Source organism: Anolis carolinensis, chromosome 2, assembly GCF_035594765.1.
Source record: "Anolis carolinensis isolate JA03-04 chromosome 2, rAnoCar3.1.pri, whole genome shotgun sequence".
Classification (NCBI taxonomy): domain Eukaryota; kingdom Metazoa; phylum Chordata; class Lepidosauria; order Squamata; family Dactyloidae; genus Anolis; species Anolis carolinensis.
In genome coordinates, this window is record NC_085842.1 from 134,879,548 (window position 1) to 134,905,557 (window position 26,010).

The 26,010-nt window shown below is 44.4% G+C and overlaps 2 protein-coding genes across 5 annotated transcripts in view; one reads left to right on the forward strand and one right to left on the reverse strand.

Moving 5' to 3' along the window:
- Positions 1 to 26,010, reverse strand: part of caskin2 (CASK interacting protein 2) — a 138,087-nt gene that overhangs the window by 58,710 nt on the left and 53,367 nt on the right. The gene's annotated exons all lie outside the window — the stretch shown is intronic.
- Positions 5,069 to 12,686, forward strand: LOC134296246 (uncharacterized). The gene has a single exon (XM_062970600.1). It carries the CDS (start codon positions 5,316 to 5,318, stop codon positions 7,116 to 7,118), a length of 1,803 nt encoding a protein of 600 aa, XP_062826670.1. The 5' UTR covers positions 5,069 to 5,315; the 3' UTR covers positions 7,119 to 12,686.

A 26,010-nucleotide genomic window follows, 5' to 3' on the forward strand; every position in this document is an offset into this window, starting at 1 on the left:
TCCCCACTCAGCCATGGACACTAACTTAGGGGCCTTGGGCAGGTCACTCTCTCTCAGTCTCAGATAAAGCCAAAAGCACTTCGAAAAAGCCTTGCCAGGAAAACCCATGATAGAGTTGGAAATGAACCAAGGGCACTCAATGAACAAAAACACTAGAACCAAGGACAGGTGGTAAGGGCAGCTGGTCCTGGGAAAACAGGCACCCAGTGCGTAACTGTGGGGGCAACAAGGAAGAGCCCAAAGGCCTTTGGTCTGATCCAGCCTATTGCCAAGTGCCACCAGGTATCAGCTCTGCCCTGCTGTCCTCCTGTTGGCAGTTGGGGCGTGTGCTCCTCTGTGCACAGATTGCCGAGGGGAAGTCAAGGGCACCTGCGCTCTGCCCACTTTGTTCCCAGGGTGAACTCTTAATTACCTCCTCTCACGGCATTGCCTTGTTGCCAAAGGCAGGCATGTTTTTGCTTTACATCTGTGGCATAGGCAGGGCACAAATGGGCGGTCGGTTGGGGCTGTGTGGGCACGCTCAGCCCAGTGAGTCACACTCCTCTCCTGCCAACTGCCCCAAAGGCGAACTGGGCACTACCCATGCAAGGTGTTTTTGTAGGAGACTGCTGTATGGGTCTGCTGTAGGGAAACTCAGTTCCTTGAAGGATCTGGAGGGAGGGAGCAGGAGTGTGGTGGTGATTCAAGTAATACAACAACAACAACAACATAGCTGTTCTTAAATACCAGAACCTAAAGAGTTACAAACCCACTACAGCGCTGAAATATCTGATTACAAATGGCAGAGACGTATTTCTTCTTAGACACATTTGCAAAAGCTCCCACTTCTTGTCTTGCGGCTACACCCCACGTTGCTGCCACCAGACAAATGTTGCTGTGTGCTGAAGCATACCTGGTCCTTCACTCCACCTTCTCCTAGGTTCCCTGGGTCTTTTGGAGAAAACCAGGGTCAAATTCAGCTTGGACAAAAAACTCTTGTTTTGAGCACTCTGACCCATAGGGAGGTCAATATGCATCTAAGTGATTTCATACAAAAACCTTACATGGCTCCTCGCTGCCACTAAGAATCTCAGTCTTCCTAAAGCCCAGGCAGCCTGGGTTTTGGACTACAAGATGAAGGATTGTGGGGGATTTGGGTAATTGTAGTGCAAAAAAAGCAGCTTTCTCAACTGCTGACAGATGCATGTGGGTGACCGGCAAAGTGAATCTACCCACACTCAGCTCACAGCAAGAGATCAGATGGACCGATGGAGACAAGGAATTCCAGAGAAAAACATGGCAGCACTCCCAGAGACTAATGAATGGTGCTGGGGAAAACCTATTATGATCTTCTCAAAGAGTGCCAGTGCAGAGAGCTAGAAACCTCTCCCTGAACTTTTCCAGTTTATTTCTTCTATATTTTCTGCCTTGACTGGGCTGGAGGCAGAGTGCTGACAGTTTCCCAACTCCTGTAATCACTGCAGAGCCTGCTGGGAGCTGCATTCCCTATGAAACTATAATGTGCCGAGGCCAAAGGGCAAGCCCTTCTTCTTTCCAAGCTTTTTTGAACTCCAGGAGTCCTTCTTCCCCTCTGAAACTCTGAAGCAAGTCCATGGCCTATGTACCCCTGTCCCTCCCTTTTTCTTTTTGATCTGTCCTATTCCACAGCTTGCAATGACTGAAAGCACAGCAGGCCTGAGTCATCTGTCTTTTTGTTTGGGGCTGCAAATAATGGTTTGCAACAACAAGGGAATGTGGCAGGTGCTACTACTCCTGCTTGATTTTGTTCTTAAACTTACACATTTGGTACACAATTCTGAATCGGATTTTTGGGGAAATTATTTAGCTAGCTAGGGGATTCTGGGGATAGCAGTCCTCCAAAAGTCACCCCCTCTTCTAAACAAATATTGATAGGGTAGCAGAGACAACCTGCATTTTTGTTTTCAGTCTTGCTTCAATCTGTGATCCTGTTGTGGATGAAATTTTGCATTTGCAAAGTTTGTTTCCCCAGTCTGCAATATGTGCTAGCATATAACGAAGCCATACAGCTAATGCTACAGTTTAGCAGTGGGGAGCCTTTGGATGCTGAAGTTCCAGCTTAGACTTCAAACCCTGTCAGATACAACTGCTGAAGGCAGTCTCTGTGGTCACTAAGTGCTGCTAAGTGAGAATGTGACTGAGAAGGGAGTCTCCAGATCTTGGCCTGCTATAACTAACTCTATTCCAGCAATTTCAGTGGAAGATCAGATCGGGACTGATTGCCAATGGTCTATGGATAAACACTGGTCCATAAACCATTGGCTGCTGCTTTCAGGAGCATTGGTTCGGGTTATAGTCAAGGGAAGGCTTAATAAAATTTGCCAGAAAAACCCTATGATAGGATTGCAATAGGTCGGCCTCAACTAGAAGGAACAGAACAACAGCAAACAATAAAAGACTCAGTGACAATATCAAGTACTCAGCTTTTGTGATCTAACCTGTAAGGCAGAAAATGGCCCAACATGTATTAAGTAATCCTAATTAGAGAAGACCCATTGAAATGGTGTGTCAACATGCAGGAAAAGCCCACTATTCAACTTTAGTGGGTACTAACATTAGCAGTGCATCCTCACTGTAGAAATAATGCAATTGGGAGTCCACTTTAACTGCCATGGTTCAATGCAATGGAATTCTGGGAGTTGTAGTTTAGTGAGGTTCCAGCATTGTTTGGCAGAGAAGACTAATGAACTTGTAAAACTGCAACGCCTCGGATTCCATAGCATTGAGCTATAGTGGTGTCAAAATGCATTAATTCTACAGCATAGATGCACCTTAAGATTCAGGTTGCAATTCCCCTTTTCTACAGCATTCTGGCCTGACAATGCAGCAGCACTTGCCAAAAGGCCCTTGAGCCTTGCTGTTGGCTTGCCTTCTTATGGAGCCGTAACAATATGGGCAGACTCAGCTGTCAGGAAGTAGTTAATTTGGAAGGTGGCATGAGAAATGGCACGTGCCTTGGCTGATGACCTTTATGAGTACAGAGCACTCCAGCCAACACAGACGCTCTGTAAGCTGTTGTGGGAAGGGGAAAGGGATGGCTGCCCTGGTGAGGCAACAACCAGGTTGTGAAATTGGTTAGTTAGCTTCCACTTTGCCCTCGAGGTATGGCCAGCAATGTTGTATCTACTCACAGGTAGAGGCACAAAAATAATGGTCCCAAAGGAAGGTATTCAAAAGGAAGCATTGCATCGGCCTAATTGTGTGCATGTACCTACAAGGAGCCCCTAGTGGCGCAGTGGGTTAAACCACTGAGCTGCTGACCTTGCTGACTGAAAGGTCGGCAGTTCGAATCTGGGGAGCGGGGTGAGCTCCCATGGTTAACCCCAGCTTCTGCCAACCTAACAGTTCGAAAACATGCAAATGTGAGTAGATCAATAGGTACCACTCCAGCAAAAAGGTATGACACTCCATGCAGTCATGCCGGCCACATAACCTTGGAGGTATCTACGGACACCGGCTCTTTGGTTTAGAAATGGAGATGAGCACCAACCCCCAGAGTTGGACATGACTAGACTTAAAGTCAGGGGAAAACCTTTACCTTTTACTTACAAGTGACTGGTTGAATTATGGCAACCCTATGAATTTCCTAGGGTTGTCTTAGGTACTGAGGTGCTTTTGCCAGTTCCTTCTCTGACATGCAGCCTACACTGCCTGGGATTCATTGGTGGTCTCTCATCCAAATAAAAACCACAGCTGGCCCTTTTGAACTTCAAGATCAAACAGGATCTGGTGCTTTTAGAGCACTTAGGCCCAATGGACCTGATTGTTCCTCAGTATTTTCCAAGAGAAATAAACCCTTAGCTGCCTCGGGGTTTCAAATAATTCACCCAGTAATCTCTATACTTCATCTGTTCAACGAACACAGATAAAATTTGATTTTAGTGGAAGATCTTGGTGCTGTTGGCAGAGTTGTAAAATGGAATACATTTTCTTGATTCAGCAAAGCAATAAAGCTAATTTCACCCTTTCACCCTACCTCCCCCATATCCATTTCCACAACAAAGCGATCTGTTTGTTTGGTTAAAAGCAACTGTTAATTAAGCATGCTAATGTATCACCTGTGATGAAATACTGCAGAATTTATTTTAATTAGATAATGAATTAATTGCTCAAAGGCAAGACAGCCTCATTACTGCACGTAACAGGTTGCTACAGGTGTGCTACAAAATACAAAAAGATGCAGTGGGAATGGGAAGAAAGAAGATAGACGGGAGCAGCACGCTTAATAAAATACTGAAAAGGCAAAAGAACAAGGGAAAAACTTTACATGACTGACAATAACAGATCAAAATATCTAACCTTTACAAAAATCTAGTTCATGCCTTGGGCTAAGAAAGTGATTCACTCTCTGTTCTTAAGGACACCCTCTCTAACAACATGAAGAAAAGTTGAAAATGTGAACATGCCTAGAAATAGATTGAAGCCACTTTCATGCTGAGGCGGGAGGTTAAAGAACCCCAGGAAATACCATATATGGGCAGAGATGGCGACAGCTAGCGACCCGGGTGCATAAACTCACAGAAACATGTGACTTCTGGGAAATCATGTGTTTCTGAAGAAATGAAAGCTAAAGATAAACAAACAGCGCATGCGTACGCAGGCGCTCTGAATGATTGTGAGCACGGCACAGAAAGAGTGCGGCCGGCCCGCTGGTCAGCACTGATTGGGTCCAAGTCAGGCAGCGTCACAACTCTAAGCCAATGAATTTGCTTGTGGGCGGGCATAACCCGAACCCTGTAGTGTGTATAAATATTTACTCAGCCCGCCACTGGGGGTTCTCCCTGGGAAAAGCACTTATTTTGTGCGAGGGGGAACCCTAGTGGCCATTAGCCAAATAAAACTGCTTTCTTGGAATTATTCCAGTTGTCCGTCTCCAATCCATCCACTGCGCTCAACAAGGACCGTAGCACAAAGGTTCCGCTACATTTTCTGGTGACCCCGACGTGATTTCCTATAAGGCGGGCCAGGAGGTTGGAGACGGATCCCGTTGGCGGGACGGCCCCAACTCGGCAGTGGGGGCCTGAGGCAACTACCGTGAGACGAGACCGGCTGCGGTGCTTGCCTCTGATGCCAACGCCGACTGACGGTGGGAGCTGCAACACCAGCGAGGTTCCATAGAAACCAGCCAGGAGGAAAAGGATCCAGGGAAAAGTCCAGGGGCGAAGGTTGGTCCGACGTCTACAGAAATCTGGCAAGTATAGTGGTTGCATGAGACATTAAGGGAACACCGGCGCCGGGAGGGACACAAAAAGTTCCCAGGGAGGTAGAAAGGGGCTCTGTCTTGTGTTTCCTGACGCATGCCGTTGAGTGGCCGGGTGCCCAGGCCAAGACAGTCCCCTCTATTAGGCAGGATGGGAGGGAAAAATTCAAAGAGCTCCACTCCCTTACAATGCATCTTAGATAATTTTGGCTCTTTTGCTATCAGAGCCGTAGCAGGCAATCCAAGGGACCTGAGAGATTATAGACTGAGGAATTTGTGTCAGGGAGAATGGCCAGAGTTTGGGTTAGGTTGGCAAGTAGAAGGAACGTGGGATCTGAAACTGATCCGAACAGTGGAAGAATATTGTGCTGTGAATCATCCGAACCAGTGGGTCTATATTGCTACTTGGGAACGGGTAGTTAGAGAAGATCCAGGTTGGGTTCGACAGTGCAGGAATGGCAAATGTATGGTGGTGAAGAAGGAAGGGAAAAAGAAGGAAGTTTTCCAATCCAATGAGGAGGACTACCCAGATTTACAGTTGAGTGTACAGGCTAGACAACAGGAATTACTGCCGCCACCCTTGCCACCGCCCCCACCCCAGGGAACAGTTTCCGGTGCACCTACACTAGAAACGAGACCCCCACCCTACTCTCCAGAGTCAACCGAAGCGGCCAAGAAACACTATCCTAGCCTAGAAAAATATCAGGAGGAAACAAAGGAAAAGAAGAAGTCACAACGGATGCCCAGTGATGCTTCTCCGGCACAAACTCGGAGACATGGAGCTCCGGTGTGGCCTGGTGATTCACCGACCAGACCGGCCCTCCAGATGCCCTTGAGAACGGTGCCTGTGATAAACAACAGGAATGAGATAGTTCAAGCATACCAGGTAGTGCCTTTCAGTAGTAGTGACATTTTGAATTGGAAAAATAATACTCCACCTTATAGTGAAGAACCCCAAGCTATGGCTAGGCTATTGGAAGGGATTATGGCAACCCATAATCCCACCTGGCAAGATTGCAGACAATTGTTGAATATGTTGTTCACATCAGAAGAGAGAAGAGCAGTGTTGAATAATGGGGTAGCCATAGCCCAGGTTGGGGCCCCACAAGATGGTGATGCAGCCGAGTGGGGAGCACAGAGGTTTCCTGTGGAAATAGATCCCCAATGGGACACCGCAGAAGAAGGACATTTGCAGAGACTGAAAGGATTCCAGCGTATATTGGTAGAAGCAGTAAAGAGGGGCCCGCCGCGACCCGTCAACATTATAAAAATTCAGGGAGTGGTACAGGAAAAATCTGAGTCACCAACAGCCTTTTTGGAAAGGCTGGAGGCAGCATATAGAAAGTATAGCCCGTATAATTTGGAGGATGAAAACGGTAGGAGGGTGATTCAACAGTCTTTTATCAGTCAAGCGGCTCCTGACATCCGGAGAAAGATTCAAAAGCAACCAGGATTTCTAGGAAAGACTATGAATGAATTGTTGGCACTCGCAGATCAAGTTTATATGGCAAGGGACCAGGTAGAAGAAGAGAAGAAGGACAGGAAGAAGAAGCAGGAATACCAAGCATTAGTCACCATGATGGAACAGAGTGCAAGTGGACAGAGAGGAAGAGGAGGATATGCCAGAGGGGGACAAGGAGGAAGAAGAGGGCCCCCTCGGAGGTTAGGTCGAGACCAATGTGCTAAATGTAAGAAGTTTGGACACTGGAAAGGTGAATGCCCAGAAGGAAGAGAAGGAAGTCAGGAAGGACCGAGAGAAAGAGGAAGGCCTGAGAGAGGAAGAAACCCAGGAAGGGGAAGAGGACGTAGAAACTACGTACCTTTTCCTGCGAGAGAGGTGATAGCTGCAGCAGCTGTGATGGAAGAAGAATGGGAAGATATGGATGGAGGAGAGGAATGAGGAAGCCAGGCTCTTGTTTTGTTGGACCCCGGGGAGCCGATGGTCACACTTGAAATCGGGGACCAACAATTGGACTTTTTAGTGGACACAGGTGCCGAAAAATCAGTAGTAAATACAAAAATTAGTCCACCAACTCGGGAAACTACGAAAGTAATAGGGGTGTCTGGGAAGACCCAGAAGTGCCCCTTCCTCAAGGAACGCACCTGCAATCTGGCCGGACATCAGGTCAAGCATAAGATGTTATATCTTCCAGACTGCCCAGTCCCTTTATTGGGAAGGGACATTTTATCAAAATTACAAGCACAACTCCAGTTCATGAAGAATGGACAAATGGAACTATCATTTCCCATGGAAGAGGAATGGAGACTGTTTCAAGTTAGGATTTTTACTGAAGAAATACAATGGCCATGGCATGAGACTCCTTTAGTGTGGGCAGAAGATAATCCTCCAGGATTAGCTAAATATGTTCCACCGGTGGTGGTGGAAGTGAAAAGAGGAATGGGACCCATATGTAAGCCACAGTATCCCGTCAGTCGAGAGGCGGTGCAGGGGATCAGAAAGCATCTAGAGCGACTTCTGCAGCATGGGATATTGGTACCATGCAGTTCCCCATGGAACACGCCCCTGCTCCCAGTCAAGAAACCTGGAGGACAAGGAGAATATCGCCCAGTTCAAGATTTGCGGGCTGTAAATCAAGTCACCATTCCCCTAACCCCAGTAGTGCCTAATCCATACATCATGATGAGTCTAGTACCAGCATTTGCCAAATGGTTTACTGTATTGGATTTAAAGGATGCATTCTTTTGCATTCGATTGGCCCCTGTATCCCAACCGATCTTTGCTTTCCAGTGGGAATCTCAGCAGTCAGGGCAAAGGACCCAGTATGTTTGGACACGCCTTCCTCAGGGGTTCCGGGACAGCCCGACCATTTTTGGTCAAGCCCTGGCCAAAGACTTACAGGATTTTGTAATACCTAAGGAAGAGGGAATTTGGCTTCAGTATGTAGATGACCTGCTTGTCGCTTGCCGGACACTAGAGGGCAGTAGAGACCATACTTTGAGGCTACTCAAGGAATTAGAAATAAAGGGTTACAAAGTATCAAGGAAAAAGGCCCAGTTGTGCTGTCCCACGGTGAAATATTTGGGGTTCCATCTGACCGAAGGAAAGAAGATGTTAGGAGCTGAAAGAAAGGAAGTTGTTTGCGCCATCCCCACTCCCAGTACCCGGCGACAGGTGCGGGAATTTTTGGGATCAGCAGGATATTGCAGACAGTGGATCCCCAACTACGCCGTGTTGGCTAAGCCACTGTACCAGGCTACGAGAGGTGGAAGAGAAGATCCGTTTGAGTGGACAGAAGAATGTCAATAGGCGTTTAAGGCATTAAAAGAAGCATTGATGTCATCTCCAGCATTAGGACTGCCTGATTTGGAAAAACCATTCACTCTGTTCGCTGCAGAGCGGGAAGGAACAGCGGTTGGAGTATTGACCCAACCACTAGGTTCATGGCAAAGGCCGATTGCCTACTTGTCAAAGCAATTGGACACAGTGGCTCGTGGATTGCCACCTTGCCTGAGGGCTGTGGCAGCATCAGTAGATTTAATCAAAGAAGCAAATAAATTGACCCTAGGACAGCCACTGACAGTTAAGGTGCCCCATAGCGTTAAGGCACTGTTAGACACTAAGGGACCGCGCTGGCTCACAAGTGAGAGGTTAATGAAATATGAGGGATTGTTGTGTGACAACCCACTGGTGACCCTGGAGACTTGCTCCACTCTGAATCCGGCCACCTTGCTCCCGACTCCAGGAGACACCAAGATCCATCAGTGTGCCCAGGTGATGGATGAGGTATTCTCCAGTCGACCGGATTTGAAGGATGTGCCACTGACTAAGGTGGACGACACTCTGTTCACAGATGGAAGCTCCTTTATGGAAAATAATCAAAGACACTCAGGTTATGCGGTTGTCCGGTGGGGGGGAGAGACGCTGGAAGCAGGGTCACTGCCCCCGGGGACTTCTGCCCAGAAGGCCGAATTGATTGCCCTGACCCGAGCGTTGGAATTGTCAAGCGGAAAGCGGGTCAACGTCTACACAGACTCAAAATATGCCTTCACTACCCTCCACGCACACGGAGCACTGTACAAGGAGCGCGGGCTCCTCACGTCTGGAGGAAAGTGCGTGAAACATGCTGGAGAGATTGTGGATCTCCTGGAGGCGGTTTGGAAGCCAAGGCAGGTGGCTGTGATGCATTGTAAAGGGCACCAACGTGGAGACGATCCCGTAGTGCAAGGAAATAGGCAGGCTGATCTGGCAGCCAAAGAGGCAGCTAGGCTGCCCTATATTGAACATCAGGTAATGGCCCTACAGGTAGAATTAACTGAACATAACATTACATATACACCAGAGGAAGAAGAATGGGCCTTAAAGGAGAAGGGTCAGTGGTCAGGAGAACTCATAGTGATGCCAGACGCCCGTGTCTAAGGACTTGGCATGGCACTTAGTCCAACACATGCACCAAAACACACATTTAGGAAAAATGGCATTGGCAAATCTGCTAGGACGACAGTTGTATATCGATGGATTACATAGCCTAACGGCAGCAGCAGCCCGAAGATGCTGGACATGTATCAAAAATAACCCCAGAGAAGGACCCCTCAAGCCACCAGGAGTCCAACATGTGGGTGGGGTACCCTTTGAAGCTTTAGTCACTGACTTTACAGAAATGCCCCCATACAAAGGATACAAATATTTACTGGTGTTCGTGGACACATACACAGGATGGGTGGAGGCTTACCCTACAAGGACTGAGAAGGCTGTGGAGGTGTCAAGAGCTCTAATGAAAGATGTTATTCCCAGATTTGGCATACCCTTAGAAATTGGGTCAGATAATGGCCCCGCATATATTCAACAGGCCGTGCAAGGATTATGTAGAATTTTGGGCATAAAATGGAAGTTACATTGTGCATATAGACCCCAATCTTCTGGAAAAGTGGAAAGAATGAATAGGACATTAAAGGCTCAGCTTGGGAAACTTTGCCAAGAGACAGGATTGCCGTGGACGGTGGTTTTGCCCATGGCATTATTAAGAATCAGATGTACACCACACAAACGGACAGGACTCTCCCCTTTTGAAAGACTCTATGGACGACCCCCTTTGAACTTGAAGGGAGCCTTAGAGACAGGAGCTGAGCAACACCTCATAGGAGAGAAACAGACATTGGCCCAGGTTCAGGCTTTGGGCAGACAAATGCAGCAGTTAGAAAAATACATTTCTGAATTGAACCCACCATTCCCTACCACACCTCTACATTGTTTTTCAACCGGTGACGAGGTTCTGGTCAAGGATTGGAAGATTGAGCCATTGGGACCCAAGTGGCGAGGACCCTATGTTGTGCTCCTGTCTACCCCCACTGCAGTGAAGGTGAAGGAGATTAAGCCGTGGATACATTACACCCGTGTAAAACTAGCACCTGAGGAGTGGCGGACGGAGCGAGTTCCTGGTGAGGACCTGAGACTCAGGATCATCCGGCAACTCCCTAAGGGGTCAACAAGGCCATGAAGCTGATCCCTTCGGGTGCAACGGAGCGTCGGTGGTCAAGTATGTCGCAGCATGGCCCAACAAAGGCGCTCTCCGGGAGATGGTGGCTAGACATTTTGAGAGGAAAAAGTGGGAGACAAGTTATGGGGAGGGGAGGAAAGCGCACTGTGTTTGGTATATTATTTGTGCTGAGTTTTATTCTCTCTTTTGGAAAAAGAGCACATGGGAATTGGATAAAAGAACATGCCAATTATATGTTTGAGCAGCACGGGAAAGAGGTAGCATTAATATATGAACACCCCCTCACCATAGGAGATTTTTCATTTCTTCCCGATTTAATTGATGAACCACAGATTGTGTTGGAGGGATTGTCCAAGGCTCAGGAGGGTCCACCTACCGTGTTTTCTAGCATACCGCAATAAATAAATAAAACTCGGTTTCGACGGTTTAGATACCATACCTCGACCAGGGGTTTGTGCTTCTGTTGTGGAGGATCGGGAATATGGAATTCTGAGTGGAGACAATGGGGAACTAGGCAGGCGTTCTTTTCCCGATTAGGCAATTACTCCCATTGTCGAGACCGGTTCTATCTACATGGACGATTTAATACATCTTATGTCTCACGATTAAATCTAACCGCAACCGAGTGGGCTAGCAGGTATCCAGATTATCCTACATTTAGTGTGAATGATTCTATTGAGGGCCTAAAATCTTATATGAACATACTGCAACAATTAACCCAACTGAGCCTAGGTAAAAGCCTCTGTCCGTTATGGCAAATTAGGGATCCAAATCTATGGTTTTTCTTTGATAAATGGGCCACAAATTATCACCCCGGCAACTACCAGTGTGTCGGTGTGGGTTATTTGACATTCCCAGTTCAGGTCTTACACAAAAGGCATCAGCGCCTGAAACGGGACATTGTGCAAACAGGCCCTCTAGGACCAGAATGCTCGGATGAGGTCATTATTAACAAGGCCCTGTCAGGTTCAGAAGCCTCCCGTGTAGGAGGAGGCCTGATCACAGGCTTGTTGACCCTGGGTGCTTACCCAGGGATTGTAGCTCAAGCAAATCGTAGAAGTGTTCTGGGCCTGACTTGCCGCCTTGAAAAGTCCATAAATGCCACTGGTAAAATTTTCCGGGAAATCCAGTCTGAAGTAGAAGAAATCAGCCAGATGGCCCTACAGCATAAGTTGGCCCTTGACTACCTACTGGCGGCCAAGGGGTTATGCGCCATGGTTAGAGGGCGTTGTGTAGTGAAATTTCATAACTTGAATAGTACTATTGAAGATGACATCGAGTCATTGCAAAAGCTAATTTACAATAATGTCCAGGAGGTAGAAGGTTGGTCTCCCTTCTCCTGGGTGACTAGCTGGTTACCCTCAGTAGAATGGTTGAAGGACATATTGTTGGTAGGGATTTTAGGATTGTTCATTGTTCTCATAGTTATGTGCTGCACTCCAATAATGATGCAAATGTGTACTAGGTGTGTCACACAATCTTTACCTGGAGAAAAGATAGCTATACTCCAAGCCAAGCGGGATTGGATGGAACCATAATGCTTTGCTTCAGCTTTTGTACATGCGCTTCGCAAAAAGAAAATGGGGGAGTGAGGCGGGAGGTTAAAGAACCCCAGGAAATACCATATATGGGCAGAGATGGCGACAGCTAGCGACCCGGGTGCATAAACTCACAGAAACATGTGACTTCTGGGAAATCATGTGTTTCTGAAGAAATGAAAGCTAAAGATAAACAAACAGCGCATGCGTACGCAGGCGCTCTGAATGATTGTGAGCACGGCACAGAAAGAGTGCGGCCGGCCCGCTGGTCAGCACTGATTGGGTCCAAGTCAGGCAGCGTCACAACTCTAAGCCAATGAATTTGCTTGTGGGCGGGCATAACCCGAACCCTGTAGTGTGTATAAATATTTACTCAGCCCGCCACTGGGGGTTCTCCCTGGGAAAAGCACTTATTTTGTGCGAGGGGGAACCCTAGTGGCCATTAGCCAAATAAAACTGCTTTCTTGGAATTATTCCAGTTGTCCGTCTCCAATCCATCCACTGCGCTCAACAAGGACCGTAGCACAAAGGTTCCGCTACAATGCACCACAGGTACAAGGTACACAACACAACTATCCAAGGAGTCACTAGGGGAGCACTCCTTTTAAAGATGCAAATGAGGTCACATGTTTTGTACCAGGATCCCTTGCGGTATTGCAATAGCTTTTGTGGTGCTGCAAAGGATTTTTGGATAATGCAGTACTGCCTTTTGAAACAAGAAATCACCCTGGTCAATGCTTGCACAGATGCACACTATCTCAGCTGTAAGACTGGAGAAAAATGTTCAAAGAAGCAAAACAAAGATGTAATACAATGCATTGTTTAAGTTCAGCATCCCAGATGCAAGTCCCCTGGAGATCTGGCACAACTTTGCATTTGAGCTTCCAGGTTGTACATCACTGTATTTATTTATTTGTATTTATAATCTCTAAGCCACTCTGAGTCCCCTTCACAGTGTGAAGAGTGGGGTATAAATATAGTAAATAAATAAATAATATTTTTTTATTGGATCAGTACCCTTCCTTTTCCCAAGTCTTTCTTCTACCTTGTCATTTTCTCCTTGCAACAGCGCTGTGAAATACTTTAGGCTGGTGGTTCTCAACAGGAAACCCAGTGAACTTCATGGCTGAATGGTCACTAGAAAATGAGTCTACCTAATCTTACTCCAATTGCTCTCTCATAGAGACTCACAAAAAAAAAGCCAACTATGCAGCCTTATTGTACAGTGTCTGGAGGATTTAGAAATAGTTCTTTTTTTGCATTTTGCTTGAACTTGTTCACCAATGAAACCAAGCACCCATAAATCCACCCTAACTGATCCAGGTTCCAGGAGCCTTGAGAGACAGTAAAGCTCTAAGCAGACAATGCAGTTTTCCTTCTAGTGTCCATTATATTATTAATACAAGGACAAGCCTTATATTTGGATTGCTGTGAGTTTCCCAGGCTGTATGGCCATATTCCATCAAACCTTATATTTGTGAGCCACCTTGTATCCCATTCCAGGAGAAAAGTGACATGTCAAAGATTGACAAACTAGTGTTGTTGGACTACCAGTTCTAGATAAAAGTTGATTGAAACTGCAATCCCAGACATCTGGATTCACCAGTTGCTCATCTTTGGCTTTTCTGGTTGTCTCCTGGGATGTGGGGAAAGCGCCAGAAATCTGGAGAATGGCTTCACAAAGATCTGTGTTTTCATCTATATGATTATCTATCTATCTATCTCTGAAGTGGATGTGATACAATGCTTGTCTTGCCTTTGTGCACGTGGTTGCAGTGTTGGCCCTATTGCCACAATTTCCCCCTCCTCCTGAGTTTCCCAGTACAGTACAGTCTCACTTATCCAACACTCACTTATCCAACGTTCTGGATTATCCAACGCATTTTTGTAGTCAATGTTTTCAATATATTATGATATTTTGGTGCTAAATTCGTAAATATAGTAATTACTACATAGCATTAATGTGTATTGAACTACTTTTTCTGTCAAATTTGTTGTATAACATGATGTTTTGGTGCTTCATTTGTAAAATCATAACCTATTTTGATGTTTAATAGGCTTTTTCTTAATCTCTCCTTATTATCCAACATATTCACCATATCCAACATTCTGCCGGCCCGTTTATGTTGGATAAGTGAGACTCTACTGTATTTGCACAATGAACCTGCAAACTACAAATCTAAAATAATTTAGGAGTGTGAATAAATCAGTTTTCCTTTTGCTGACTTTAAGGAAGGATGGAGACAGAGGAGCGCTTTGTGACCAGAGACCACAGACTTTAGAACATTCATTCCCTGCTTGATGAGAAGCAAGGCTTAGACGCAATATTAGTAGGTGAATCCTGTTTCCCTTTAGCTTTCACGGGGGCTGAGGCCAGTCAAACCGAATCAGGTTTTTAAAGAGATTAGAGGAGAGAGGAGACAGATGCTGGAAGGCTGTTCCCTGCTATTCACTCTCCATCGGCACCTTCTGCAAAGTTTAATTGCAAAAAGGGAGCAGAAGGAAGATGGATTTTTTACTCTCAGGTGGCACCCTTCTCAGGGAGTAATGGTCCACCGTGGGTCTCAAGGCAGAGCAGGAAGGCACATCCAGCAGGCCATTTCAAAGACAGTTACGACACACACAGGAGAACAATGGAAGGAAGGAGGAACTGGAAAATCAGACTCCGTTCAGCCAGGAACAGGGAAGGGCGCACCCTGCCCCCACTGAGGCATGTGCTATTTATCATTTCGGTACAGAAAAGGCACAGATTCATGGCAGGATAAGGAGCCCAGATGCTGTAATGTGAAATGGACAGAACAGAGGAAGGCCTAGGGCAGCAACATCATTAGGAAAGGTTTCCACCCAGAACTCAGCTAGGTGGAATGGATTATGTCATTAATTCAGGCTCAAAGGGCTTTTTCTTATGCTCGGCTCCCTACTTTTCGTGGCAACTGCGTTTGCCACAGGTCTCCAACCGTTACACCCAAGTTTCCTGTGAAGCATGAATAACAGACCAGCATCTTTAAATACACATACGGATGTTTATACGTAATATATTATTAGCCCAGTTTTCAAGGAAATGAAACAGGAATACACATATAAACAAATTCTTAATTAGAATAAATGTGAGCCATAAGGTTGACTGTATTGCATGGAAGTGTATGCCACAACTAGATTGATTGTATTTTAGGATTTTAGACATTCAGGTTCCCATGCCTACTGAGTCACACAGTCATTGGATGACCTTCAGTTACTCATTATGTTTCAGCTTGGCCTACCTCATAGGGTTGACATGAAGATAAAGCAAAGAGGAGTACTTGCAGCCTTTGAGTTTACTGGAGGAAAGTAAACTCAATAATTTTAATTACAGTATTCTATTGGCTTTCCTACCTCGGACTGAAAATGACAACATATCTGTACATTCATAGAACCATAGAATCATAAAGTTGGAAGAGATCTCATGGGTAATCCAGTCCAACCCCTACCAAGAAGCAGGAAAATCACATTCAAAGCACCCCCAACAGATGGCCATCCAGCTTCTGCTTAAAAGCTTTCAAAGAAGGAGCCTCCACCACACTCTGGGGCAGAGAGTTCCACTGCTGAACAGCTCTCACAGTGAGGAAGTTCAGGTGGAATCTCCTTTTCTGTAGTTTGAAGCTATTGTTCCATTGTGTCCTAGTCTGCAGGGCAGCAGAAAACAAGCTTCCTCCCTCCTCCCTATGACTTCCCCTCACATATTTGTATATGGCTATCATGTCTCCTCTCAGCCTTCTCTTCTGCAGGATAAACATGCCCAGTTCTTTAAGCCACTCCTCATAGAGCTTATTCTTCAGACCCTTGATCATTTTAGTTGCCCTTCTCTGGACGCTTTCCAGCTTGTCAACATCTCCCTTAAATTGCAGTGCCCAGAATTGGACACAGTATTCCAGGTGTGGTCTGACCAAGGCAGAATATAGGGATAGCATGACTTCCCTGGATCTAGACACTGTACTCCCATTTATGCCGGCCAAAATCCCATTGGGTTTTTTTACTGCTGTATCACATTGTAGACTCATGTTTAACTTGTTGTCCACGAGGACTCCAAGATCTTTTTCACACGTACTGCTGTCGAGCCAGGCGTTCCCCATTCTGTACCTTTGCATTTCCTTTTTTCTGCCTAACGGGAGTATTTTGCATTTGCCCCTGTTGAACTTCATTTTCTTAGTTTTGGTCCATCTCTCTATCTGCTAAGAAATTTATTTGTTTGTTTGTTTGTTTGTTTGCTTGCTTTATTTCTACCCCGCCTTTCTCTATCCCGGAGGAAACTCAAGGTGGCTTCTGCTCCTGTCTTCTTGAATTCTGCTCCTGTCTTCTGGAGTATTAGCTATCCCTGCAAATTTGGTGTAAACAAGCTCTTAACCAGAAAACTGTAGTTAAAATGGTTCCACCTAAGCTTGATTTAAGAAATCTGATCTACTCATTTTAAGGCCTGAGCACTGAGGAAGCAAAAATTACTACCTGAGGAAACAATGGCATGCTCCCAAAATCTATGTATGTTCACTATTTACACATCAGCACATTCTGACCATTCTTTTGTTCATTTATTCAATTACAAAGGATAACACATTACTTCCCTCTGCTATTCTAATGTGTTCAGAAGGAGACATGATCTTTCTAATCTGCAACTGTGAATTTATGCTAATTAATAAATGGGGAAATGTCAATATAGGATAGTGAAAATGTCTGCAAGAGTATTCACTAAGAGAAGAGAAAGGCTCCGTACTGAATGTTTTAGACCTGCAGAGAGCTGGCCACGAACAAGGGATTGTTGAAAGAGGTCAAAAGGATAACTAATCTGTGTTAATTGGGACCACCCCTTGGTTCAAGGTGGGTGGGAGTAGCTCTGAATAAACAGACTGTAAAAGAGAAAACCAACTGAAAAGAAAGACAGCTGATACTTCTTGTCAATGAATATAGAATAAATAAGCGGGATCTTGCAAAGGTCACTCTGATTCTTCCAATCAAATCAGACAACCAACAATCTGTCTATTCAGGTAATCCTGGATTTAACCAAGTGTGTTCATGAGGCTATAAAGAGGGAACTGAATAAATATCAGGAGAAAGCGTTACAGGTAGGACCTGCATGTGATCTCATTTTCAGCCATATCAGCCCCTGATAAAGGAAGACAATGAAATAAATGCAACAGTGCGGCCTAATTTATCAAGTTACATAAAAAAAAACACACACTTTTTTCATATCAGGAGCAACTTGAGAAACTGCAAGTCACTTTTGGTGTGAGGGAATTGACCATCTGCAAGGACATTGCCCAGGGGACGCCCGGATGTTTGATATTTTTACCATCCTGTGGGAAGTTTCTCTCATGTCCCTGCATGGGGAGCTGGAGCTGACAGAGGGAACCCCCCCCCCCACTCTTCAGATTTGAACCTCCAACCTGTCAGTCAGGAAAATACCATTATCTTTTATTTATTTATTTATTTATTTATTTATTACATCATTTCTACCCCGCCCTTCTCACCCATCAGGGGACTCAGGGCGGCTTACAATATACATCACAAACACAGTTTACATCAAATTAAAAGTCATCCAAGATTAAAAATTACAATAAAAATTAAAATATAAATTAAAAACAGCATAATTATACTTTTTTGATTCAGACAGCAAAATGCCTTGATCTGGTCTTTATTAGTAACCATGAGAAGTGCTTTATGAAACCTAGTGCTGAGCCAGTGTGTGTAGTGGTTTGTTGCGCTAGGACTTTGGTAAGCCAGGGTTCAAATCTCACCCAGGCATGGAAACACATACTGGTGACTCTGGGCAAGTCACCCTCTCTCTGTCTTAAGAGGAAGCCAATGGCAAAACGACTCTGAACAAATATTGACAGTAAGTGACCTTTCCAAGCTCTGGTCTTCATTGACATTACATTATGTTTTAAGATAGTATTATGCTCTTAATAAGCAGTGTTCCACCCATAAGGGATGTTTCTTGGCTACTAGGTAAACCTAATCATGAGCGGAAGAAGTTTTGATTTCTCCTGGAATCAGAAATTTACACTTTCCCCCACCCCAAGATGGAAACAGCTGGGGAAGTCATTAGGTGGGGAAGAAGGTACAGGAAAATCAAGCCATTTCTTCAGAGATCTGGGGAGCTCCTTTCCCAGCTGGCAAGGAAACACGTTACCGGTCTATGAAGTCACTGTTTCTCTGGGAACCAACTGTTCCGCTCTCCAGGATGCGAGCTCAGCAGCCCAGTATTTATATGAGGAAGAGGTGTAGCATTGTCCATTTCCTCCATCCTTCCGAAAGGACAGGACACCTCCCCAGTGGGACTGAGATGCATGCGAGATACAGTGCAGACGATCTGGTTTGGCAGCTGCGCTCCCACCTAGCACTGGCAACAAGGATCCTTTTTCGCACTCTAGAAGGCTTCAGGAGGGGTGTATGCTTTGAAAAACTTCCTGCCTGAGAACAGCCATTCCAAGGAAAGCTTAGCTTTCAGTGAAAGAATGGAACCATGGAAATCCCTAAACTTCATAAAGCTAATAGGCATTACAGGAACCATTCCCAGTATAAGATCTTGGGACCCCCGCATGTGTGTGTGTGCACACCCTCCTAATTAAGTAAATCCTTGCATTCATTGACTAAGCAACAAGGGATGGAACTCTGCTGGTTAGTTCCAACTAGTGTATCCTATTTACTCTATTTACTCTAGAAATTTTGGCAAAACATCAACTGAAAAAACCTAGATTGACTTATTCACAGGTTACTGTGAGTGCTGTACATGAACAAAAAGGAATCCTGAGTAGGGTGACTATAGGCAAAAGTTCATCCCCACCCAGGAGAACCTTTAAAAAAGCTCTAATCCTTTTTACACCCTCTGCTGTGGCATCGCTTCTGGCCTTTTTGAATGCCTGGGTAGAGAAATAGTGATGGCGGTTGGGGTGCCTTTCCCCTCTCCATTGACTGTCCCTCGATTTATCCATGGGTCACACCAAAATCCATAGTTTTAGCCCTAAAACCCGTCTTCAACTTATACATGAAGTTGACATACACATGAGTATTTACAGTAGTATCTACAGAACAATCAATTGTTGAGCAATGTATCAAATTCTGTTGATTCAGGGCCTTTATTCCAGTCTAAAGTAGGATTTAGGCCACGGGCATGTATTTTCATATGATGAAAGGCACTCTATTGCATCTAATGTATACAGGAAGAAGTTATCTATAATGAGCCCATGCATATGCAATTCAGAGATGTTTTTGCCTAATTCACCTTCACTTTCCATAGTGATAATGCATCTAAAACCACCGTAAGGAATCTGTGTGACCACTAGCCCTTCTAAGTAAGCCTTCTTCAACCTACTACCCTGCGGACCTTTTGGACTATAATTCTGTAAAGTGATGTGGATTTTCCAAAAATAAATTCAGTGCTCGGAATAATATCTATGGTAATTGAGCACATTGGGTTTCTATTGAATATTTAAACACATTAAAAGCTTGTTGTGGAAATTATATCATTGGAATATTCGTAATGGTATAAAGAGAATAGTGTACTGTATAGAGTACTTCTTATTTCACAAAATATTACATGTGAAAAAATACTATTTTTTAACTAAGGAAAGCTGTGTCTTATATCTCTTAAATCAGCAGTTTAGCTTTCTTTGCTGAAGAATCACTGTACTACAATCAGCTTCACTTACTCTGGTGAGAACAAGCTGATTCAATCACACTAGTAGAACATTCTGTTTTTCTGAAGAATGAACGTGAGTCTGTGAGCACAGGCAAATTATTACATTGTGTCTTGACTACCTGGACTCATGACGGAATGAGAAGTGAGATATTTTGTGGAAAGGAATCTTAATGGTGCATTCATTTCTTAGTCTATTTCTTTGGGAATTAGGGTTTATCAGTGTTTGTCTTCTTAGAAGAACAATGAGAAGTTCATATCTTAGATTTACCCTATCTAACACGATTGATTGAAACACGACAACCTAGACAACTACAACTACACATAAACACAGATATAAATAGAATGAGGAAAACTCCACAGAAAAATATAGCATGGGAAAAAATCCATACCACATCTCTGATTCCATGGCCATGCAGTTTGCAGATTTGCAGTCTGCTTTTACATTTGGAAGATACCTTGGGGCATCTATACTGTAAAATTAATACAATGTGGCACCACTTTAACTGATATGGCTAAATGCTATGGAATCGTGGGAATTTTAATTTTATAAGATCTCCAGCTTTCTCTGCCAAAGGGTGCTGGTGTCTCATTAAACTACAAGGTTTATGCTTCTACAGCATTGAGTCATGACAGTTAAACATGTGTCAAACTGCATTAATTCTACAGTGTAGATGCACCCAAAGTCAGGCATATGTATCCCAAGATTAAATAGAAAATATATCTGTTTAATGACAAATAATTCACAGTACCAGAGTGACGGATTTGCCCAAGTTGTGACTAGCTGAATGACTACGTTGAGTAAAATCTGTGTGTTTCCCAGCACAAAGCATTCTGAGAAGTGCTTTGATAGGTAAAACAGTGTACTAAAGCATGTGGAAAGCACTCTGGGAAGATGTTGGGTTTCAGTAGTGAGGAGAATGATGTAAGGATCTGTATCTATGGTCCCAAAGAAGATGAATGCATACTGAAAGCAATGATGTCACTCTCTCTCCCCGTTTCCATGACTGGAAGGGGATGAGGCTGTACAGAGTTACAATGGATCCGGCCAGTACAATGGCTGTAATCGCTACCACTTTGGTTGAGCTTATAAATATGCAGTTATGTTGAATGCGGTTTGGCCTTTAGCAAAGCATTTGAGATTCACACACAACACTCACCCGCACACACAGAGCCTTTCAGTGTCCCTTTTGATCAGCTTGAGGTCTGGGGTGATGGCTAAATGACCCCCCGAGGCCAAGTTTTGTGAAACATCAGTGAGAAAGACCCTGAGGTAAGAGAAGGAGGTAAAGTGAGGACCCAAGATGGATCTTGGCAGTCAAAGCCTACCTCTTCGTGTATCTCCGGTGGACTCTGGGGACACCCAATGTGGGCAGAGAAATAATACACAGGGACTTAGGGAGATTAGGAGAATGAGCAGAGAATAAACAAAAGCAGATTCAACTTGAGGGAAATTGCACACTATAGCATCTGGGGGAAAAAGATAATCCGTTGGGCGGATATTGGACAGAGGGAGAGACCTTGGGAACAGAATGCAGAGGGAGCACCAACATTAAACTAGGAGTAGATGATGCAACACAGTGGGGGGCATTCTCATAGTCTAATCAAATGTCCAACTTCACCAAGTGTCTCTCTGATAAAAGGCAGTGGAGGTACGAGCTCTCCTTGGTTGACTATTTCGCTAGGTCTGCACATTTCTTCCTGATGCTGCTCCTGTGCTCTTAAAACAACTCTTCAATGAAGATGCCAAAGAGATGAAACCATATCTCCCATTCCCTTTATGCACCAGTAGGTACCGGGTGAAGGAAGTGAAGCACAGCTTGGTCCACAACCTATGATCACATGTAGGGATAGTCTAGTAAGCTGTGGGTCTTTCGATTTGACTACATTGTTCATATGCTCTATTTTAATTCTTGGTTCCCAACAACTGTGAGTCTTACACTGGATCCCCATTTTATCCAGAAATAACAAACTTCAGCTCCTGAATGAAATGGAGCCACTGTGACTGTGGAGACATGTACTATACTTTGAATTTGCTGCTACTGTATGGAAATGTGTGTGTGTGTGTGTGTGTACACATACAGGGCAAACAGTAATATCAACAGAGGCATGCACTATGCTGTAATGGAGGATGAAAAGAGGTCTCTAGACCAGGAGCACTACAGAGAAGAGTAAGGCTAACCCAAAACATTTGGCAACCTGAGACATAGAAACCAGTGCTGTTCCTATTTGCATTTGAGGGAAGGTGCAAAGGATTTACAGCCAGATATATTACCAAAGAGAAGTGTCTGTACTGACATGCAAGATACATACAAGCCCTGTCTCTGACTCTATCCATCTCTACCTGTGGAAGAAAGCAGCCTTCTACTAGATAGTCCAGTTGCCCCTAAATCTCTTCACAACTCAGCTAATTTGTCTCAGAAACAAATCCAGTCTTTTAGCATTTCATTTCCCAGAACTAAGCTCCATCTTCTCCAATTCCAATGTGGGAATGTTCTGTCTTCTAAAAGATCTCTGAGGCAAGCTAGATTTTCTCCGTTGCAACCAATGACCCACTTATATAAAAGCCCTCACCTCAACACGGGACTCTTTGTGACTCGTCTTGCGTTTTCTTCACGTGGGCCACACTATACCCTGGTGCTGCTCAAATCACTACACTTTTTGAACTCAACTCCAACTCTGTAAAACAGCCCTGCAAGCATTTCTATTTGCAGCTCATATGTTAGCAACTGTTTTAAGAAGCTGGCACCTGCAAAGTCTGCTTTCAGCACCATGTTGACCTGCAGGTATTGCCAGAAAGAAGGTGTTTCAGAAGCATATAAATCAGGGGACTAATAGAATAGTTTACTAAAGGAAGGTGAAGCAACATTTGATTAAAACTGTAATTCGGGATTACAAATATAACAGTTATATTAGACATCAAAACCAAACTTATTCCAAAAATAAGGTACACAGAATGAGCAAATACAAACACAAGTTGTATCTTTCTATGTTCTCCCATGATGTCAACCTCAGAGTAATGTTGGCAGTGATAGACTCAAGAAAGATGGGATTTCATGTGAAACTTACTGTATTTGTGTGTGTATCCATATGCATGGCTATGGCAGTTTGATACCATTTTAACTGCCATAATTTAAACTTGTGAATTCTTGGCATCTGTAGTTTTTATGAGGCTATAGCCAAAGCTCCAGCTTCTGCCAACCTAGCAGTTCAAAAGCATTCAAATGTGATTAGATCAATGGGAAGGTAACGGTGCTCCATGCAGTCATGCCGGTCACATGACCTTGGAGGTGTCTACAGACAATGCTGGCTCTTTGGCTTAGAAATGGAGATGAGCACCAACCCCCAGAGTCGGACACAACTAGACTTAACGTCAGGGGAAACCTTTACCTTTACCTTATAGCAACAGAGAGTCACAGCACTTCACCAAATGACAAGTCCCAATTTCCCTTAGAATGTCCATTAAAGTGATGTCAAACTGTTATAGCTGTGCAATATGGATACAATTTGAAGAGTTACAGTAATATGGTCCAGTAACGCATAATGAATATAGCTGACTAGAATTATTCAGACTAAATCAATTCAGATGCCTAACATCAATAATCATTCCTAATACTGCCTCTAGAAAACTCTTAATTGTAATCCTCCTACCAGGCCCGTAGCCAGGATTTTGATGGGGGGGGGGGGGGCTGAGTCTGAGCGGGAGAGGGTCTACACTAGCAAACCTTTTGTATCGTTATCCCAATACCCCCCATGCATATGGAATATATTGAGCATGGTGATCAGATCATGATATGAATAAACATAACGGTTTAAATAATAAATGTAAGGCCTTCTCGCGGACCACCCTGAGAATTTGGGGGGGGGGGGAGGGCTATGTATTTAAATTCGACCACGAAAGGGCTATGTATTTAACCAACCTCACATTCCCTAACCTCAGACAAGCTTTTACAGCTCTACGATTCCAAAGCATGCCCTCAGCAGTGCTGGATGGTAGATACTCGGGCACTCCTTTGGCTAGCCGAATATGCGTATGTGGGGCCTCAGAAATTGAGGACCTGCCCCACTATTTGTTCGCCTGCACTCTATACTCCGGACCAAGAAATAAATTCTTAGGGCCTATTCTATGGTACCTACGATCGAACATGGTTGAAGAAAAGATCTTCTATCTTTTATCTGATACCAACTCCACAATAACGTATAAGGTCTCCCTCTTTACCTTGGCAGCAAATAAAATCAGAGCAAGACTGATTGCGGACATTGCAGTCGACTGCGCTGGGGATGCTTTTATCTAGTTTTTAACATGACTGATATTTTATACTGGCTTTTTACCGGTTATATTTTGCAAGCTCTGTTTTATACTCCATGCATCCTGCTTGTAACTGTGGAATTTTATAGGATTTCTATAGATGCTTAGTTGATATTTTTTTCTTATGTTTTTTAAATGACTGATCTTATACATTGGCATTTTACCGGTAATTGTGCAGTTCCCAGCACATGTTGCACTTGTGCTGCTGCACCTCACAATGTTTACATGTTCTGTTTTATCCTGCTTGCATCCTACTTTTAAGTGTTGGATTTTACAGTGTTTTGTATAGATGTTTGTTTGATGTTGTCTCTGTGAATGCATATGACCATTGGTCGGAGCATTAATAAATTGATTGATTGATTGATTGATTGATAATAAATGTAAGGCCTTCTTGCGGACCACCCTGAGAATTTGGGGGGGGGGAGGGCTGAAGGCCCTCAACCCCCCCCCCCCCCTTGGCTACATGCCTGCCTACTGGTCAGATAATCCTATATTCATAGCATGTTAGAACTGGCTGTGCCATGAGGGATTCCCCAGGTACTAAATCTCCTGTTAAATCACTTAGCAGCCTCAAATGGGGAAGGGAAACATTTCATTCCCGCAGAGGTGCTGAAAATCAATTTAGCTATGAAGTGGAGCAATCAGACCTACACCTTTTGAATTCACTACTTGCCTGGAGCCAATTTTATGTAATCTTTTTCTACCCAGAACTGCTTACTATTTAGTTGGGGAAAAAACCTTTACAAAACTGGCATCCCGCAGATGTATTGATCTGCATTGTCCACCATGCACACAACTGTGGCTTTTGATGGAAGTCTCAATCCAAGACATCTGAAGGGTGTTAGTTGAAAGAGGTTGGTTGAAAATACGCACAATCTACAAAGCACAAACAATGTTCAGGAAAGTTGCCTTATGGTTCTTGGGAACTTCCAGCATTCTGGAAGTTTTAGTACAAAAAGGTAACCACAGCTGTGGGAAAAAAACAATCTATATGAGACCATTTCAAGGGGCTTAGGGCAATAGGAGATTTTGGCTCATAAAACAACTTGGACTGATCTTGTGGGTAACCTTTAGCCCCCTGTTATGCTAGGAAATTTATTTTTGAAAGTTGCTCTGCAAAAAGACTGATTGTTGTGTGCCAGGCAGTTTCTTGGTACAGCTTCATTCTCCCTGACCCACTGCTGGGGTATCCTTGAGTATCCAGCAAAGAAGGTACAATGTTACACTGAGTTCAGGGCGCGCTCCTTCTCTGCTGGGAGAAAACAGACAGTGGAACACAACTTGGCTGAGCTGCTCTCCAAATCTACAGACAGGGAATGGGAGCCAAGGCTGGAATCCCGCTAGCTTCTCTTGCACAAAAGAGAGGAAGAAGGACAAGGAAGTCTCTTCCACCTTTTTCAATGACAGCATAAGTATGTTGGTAGAGACATACAATCTGCCAGCATTGTTGCTGATTCTAGAATTTAGATCTTTGTGCTTTGAATGTTCATTCCATCCTTTAGATGAATTTTGACAAAGCAGGGTCCCCTAACAGGTGATTATAGGCAAAGCTTTGTTTTTTTGTGTCAGAGCGAATTGAGAAACTGTAAGAGAATTGGTGTGAGATAACTGGTCATCTGCAAGGACATTGCCCAGGGAACGCCCAGATGTTTGATGTTTTACCATCCTTGTGGGAGTTGGAGCTGACAGAGGAAGCTTACCCGTTTTTCCCGGATTTGAACCGCTGACCTGTCGGTCAACAGTCCTGCCAGCACAAGGGTTTAACCCATTGTGCCACTGGGGGCTCCATCAGTCTTGCTGTGTGTGCTTGAGCAGAGCACGCA

Bases quoted from the DNA above. Each gene is read 5' to 3' on its own strand.
- LOC134296246 (XM_062970600.1), top strand. From the start codon at position 5,316: ATGCCGTTGAGTGGCCGGGTGCCCAGGCCAAGACAGTCCCCTCTATTA.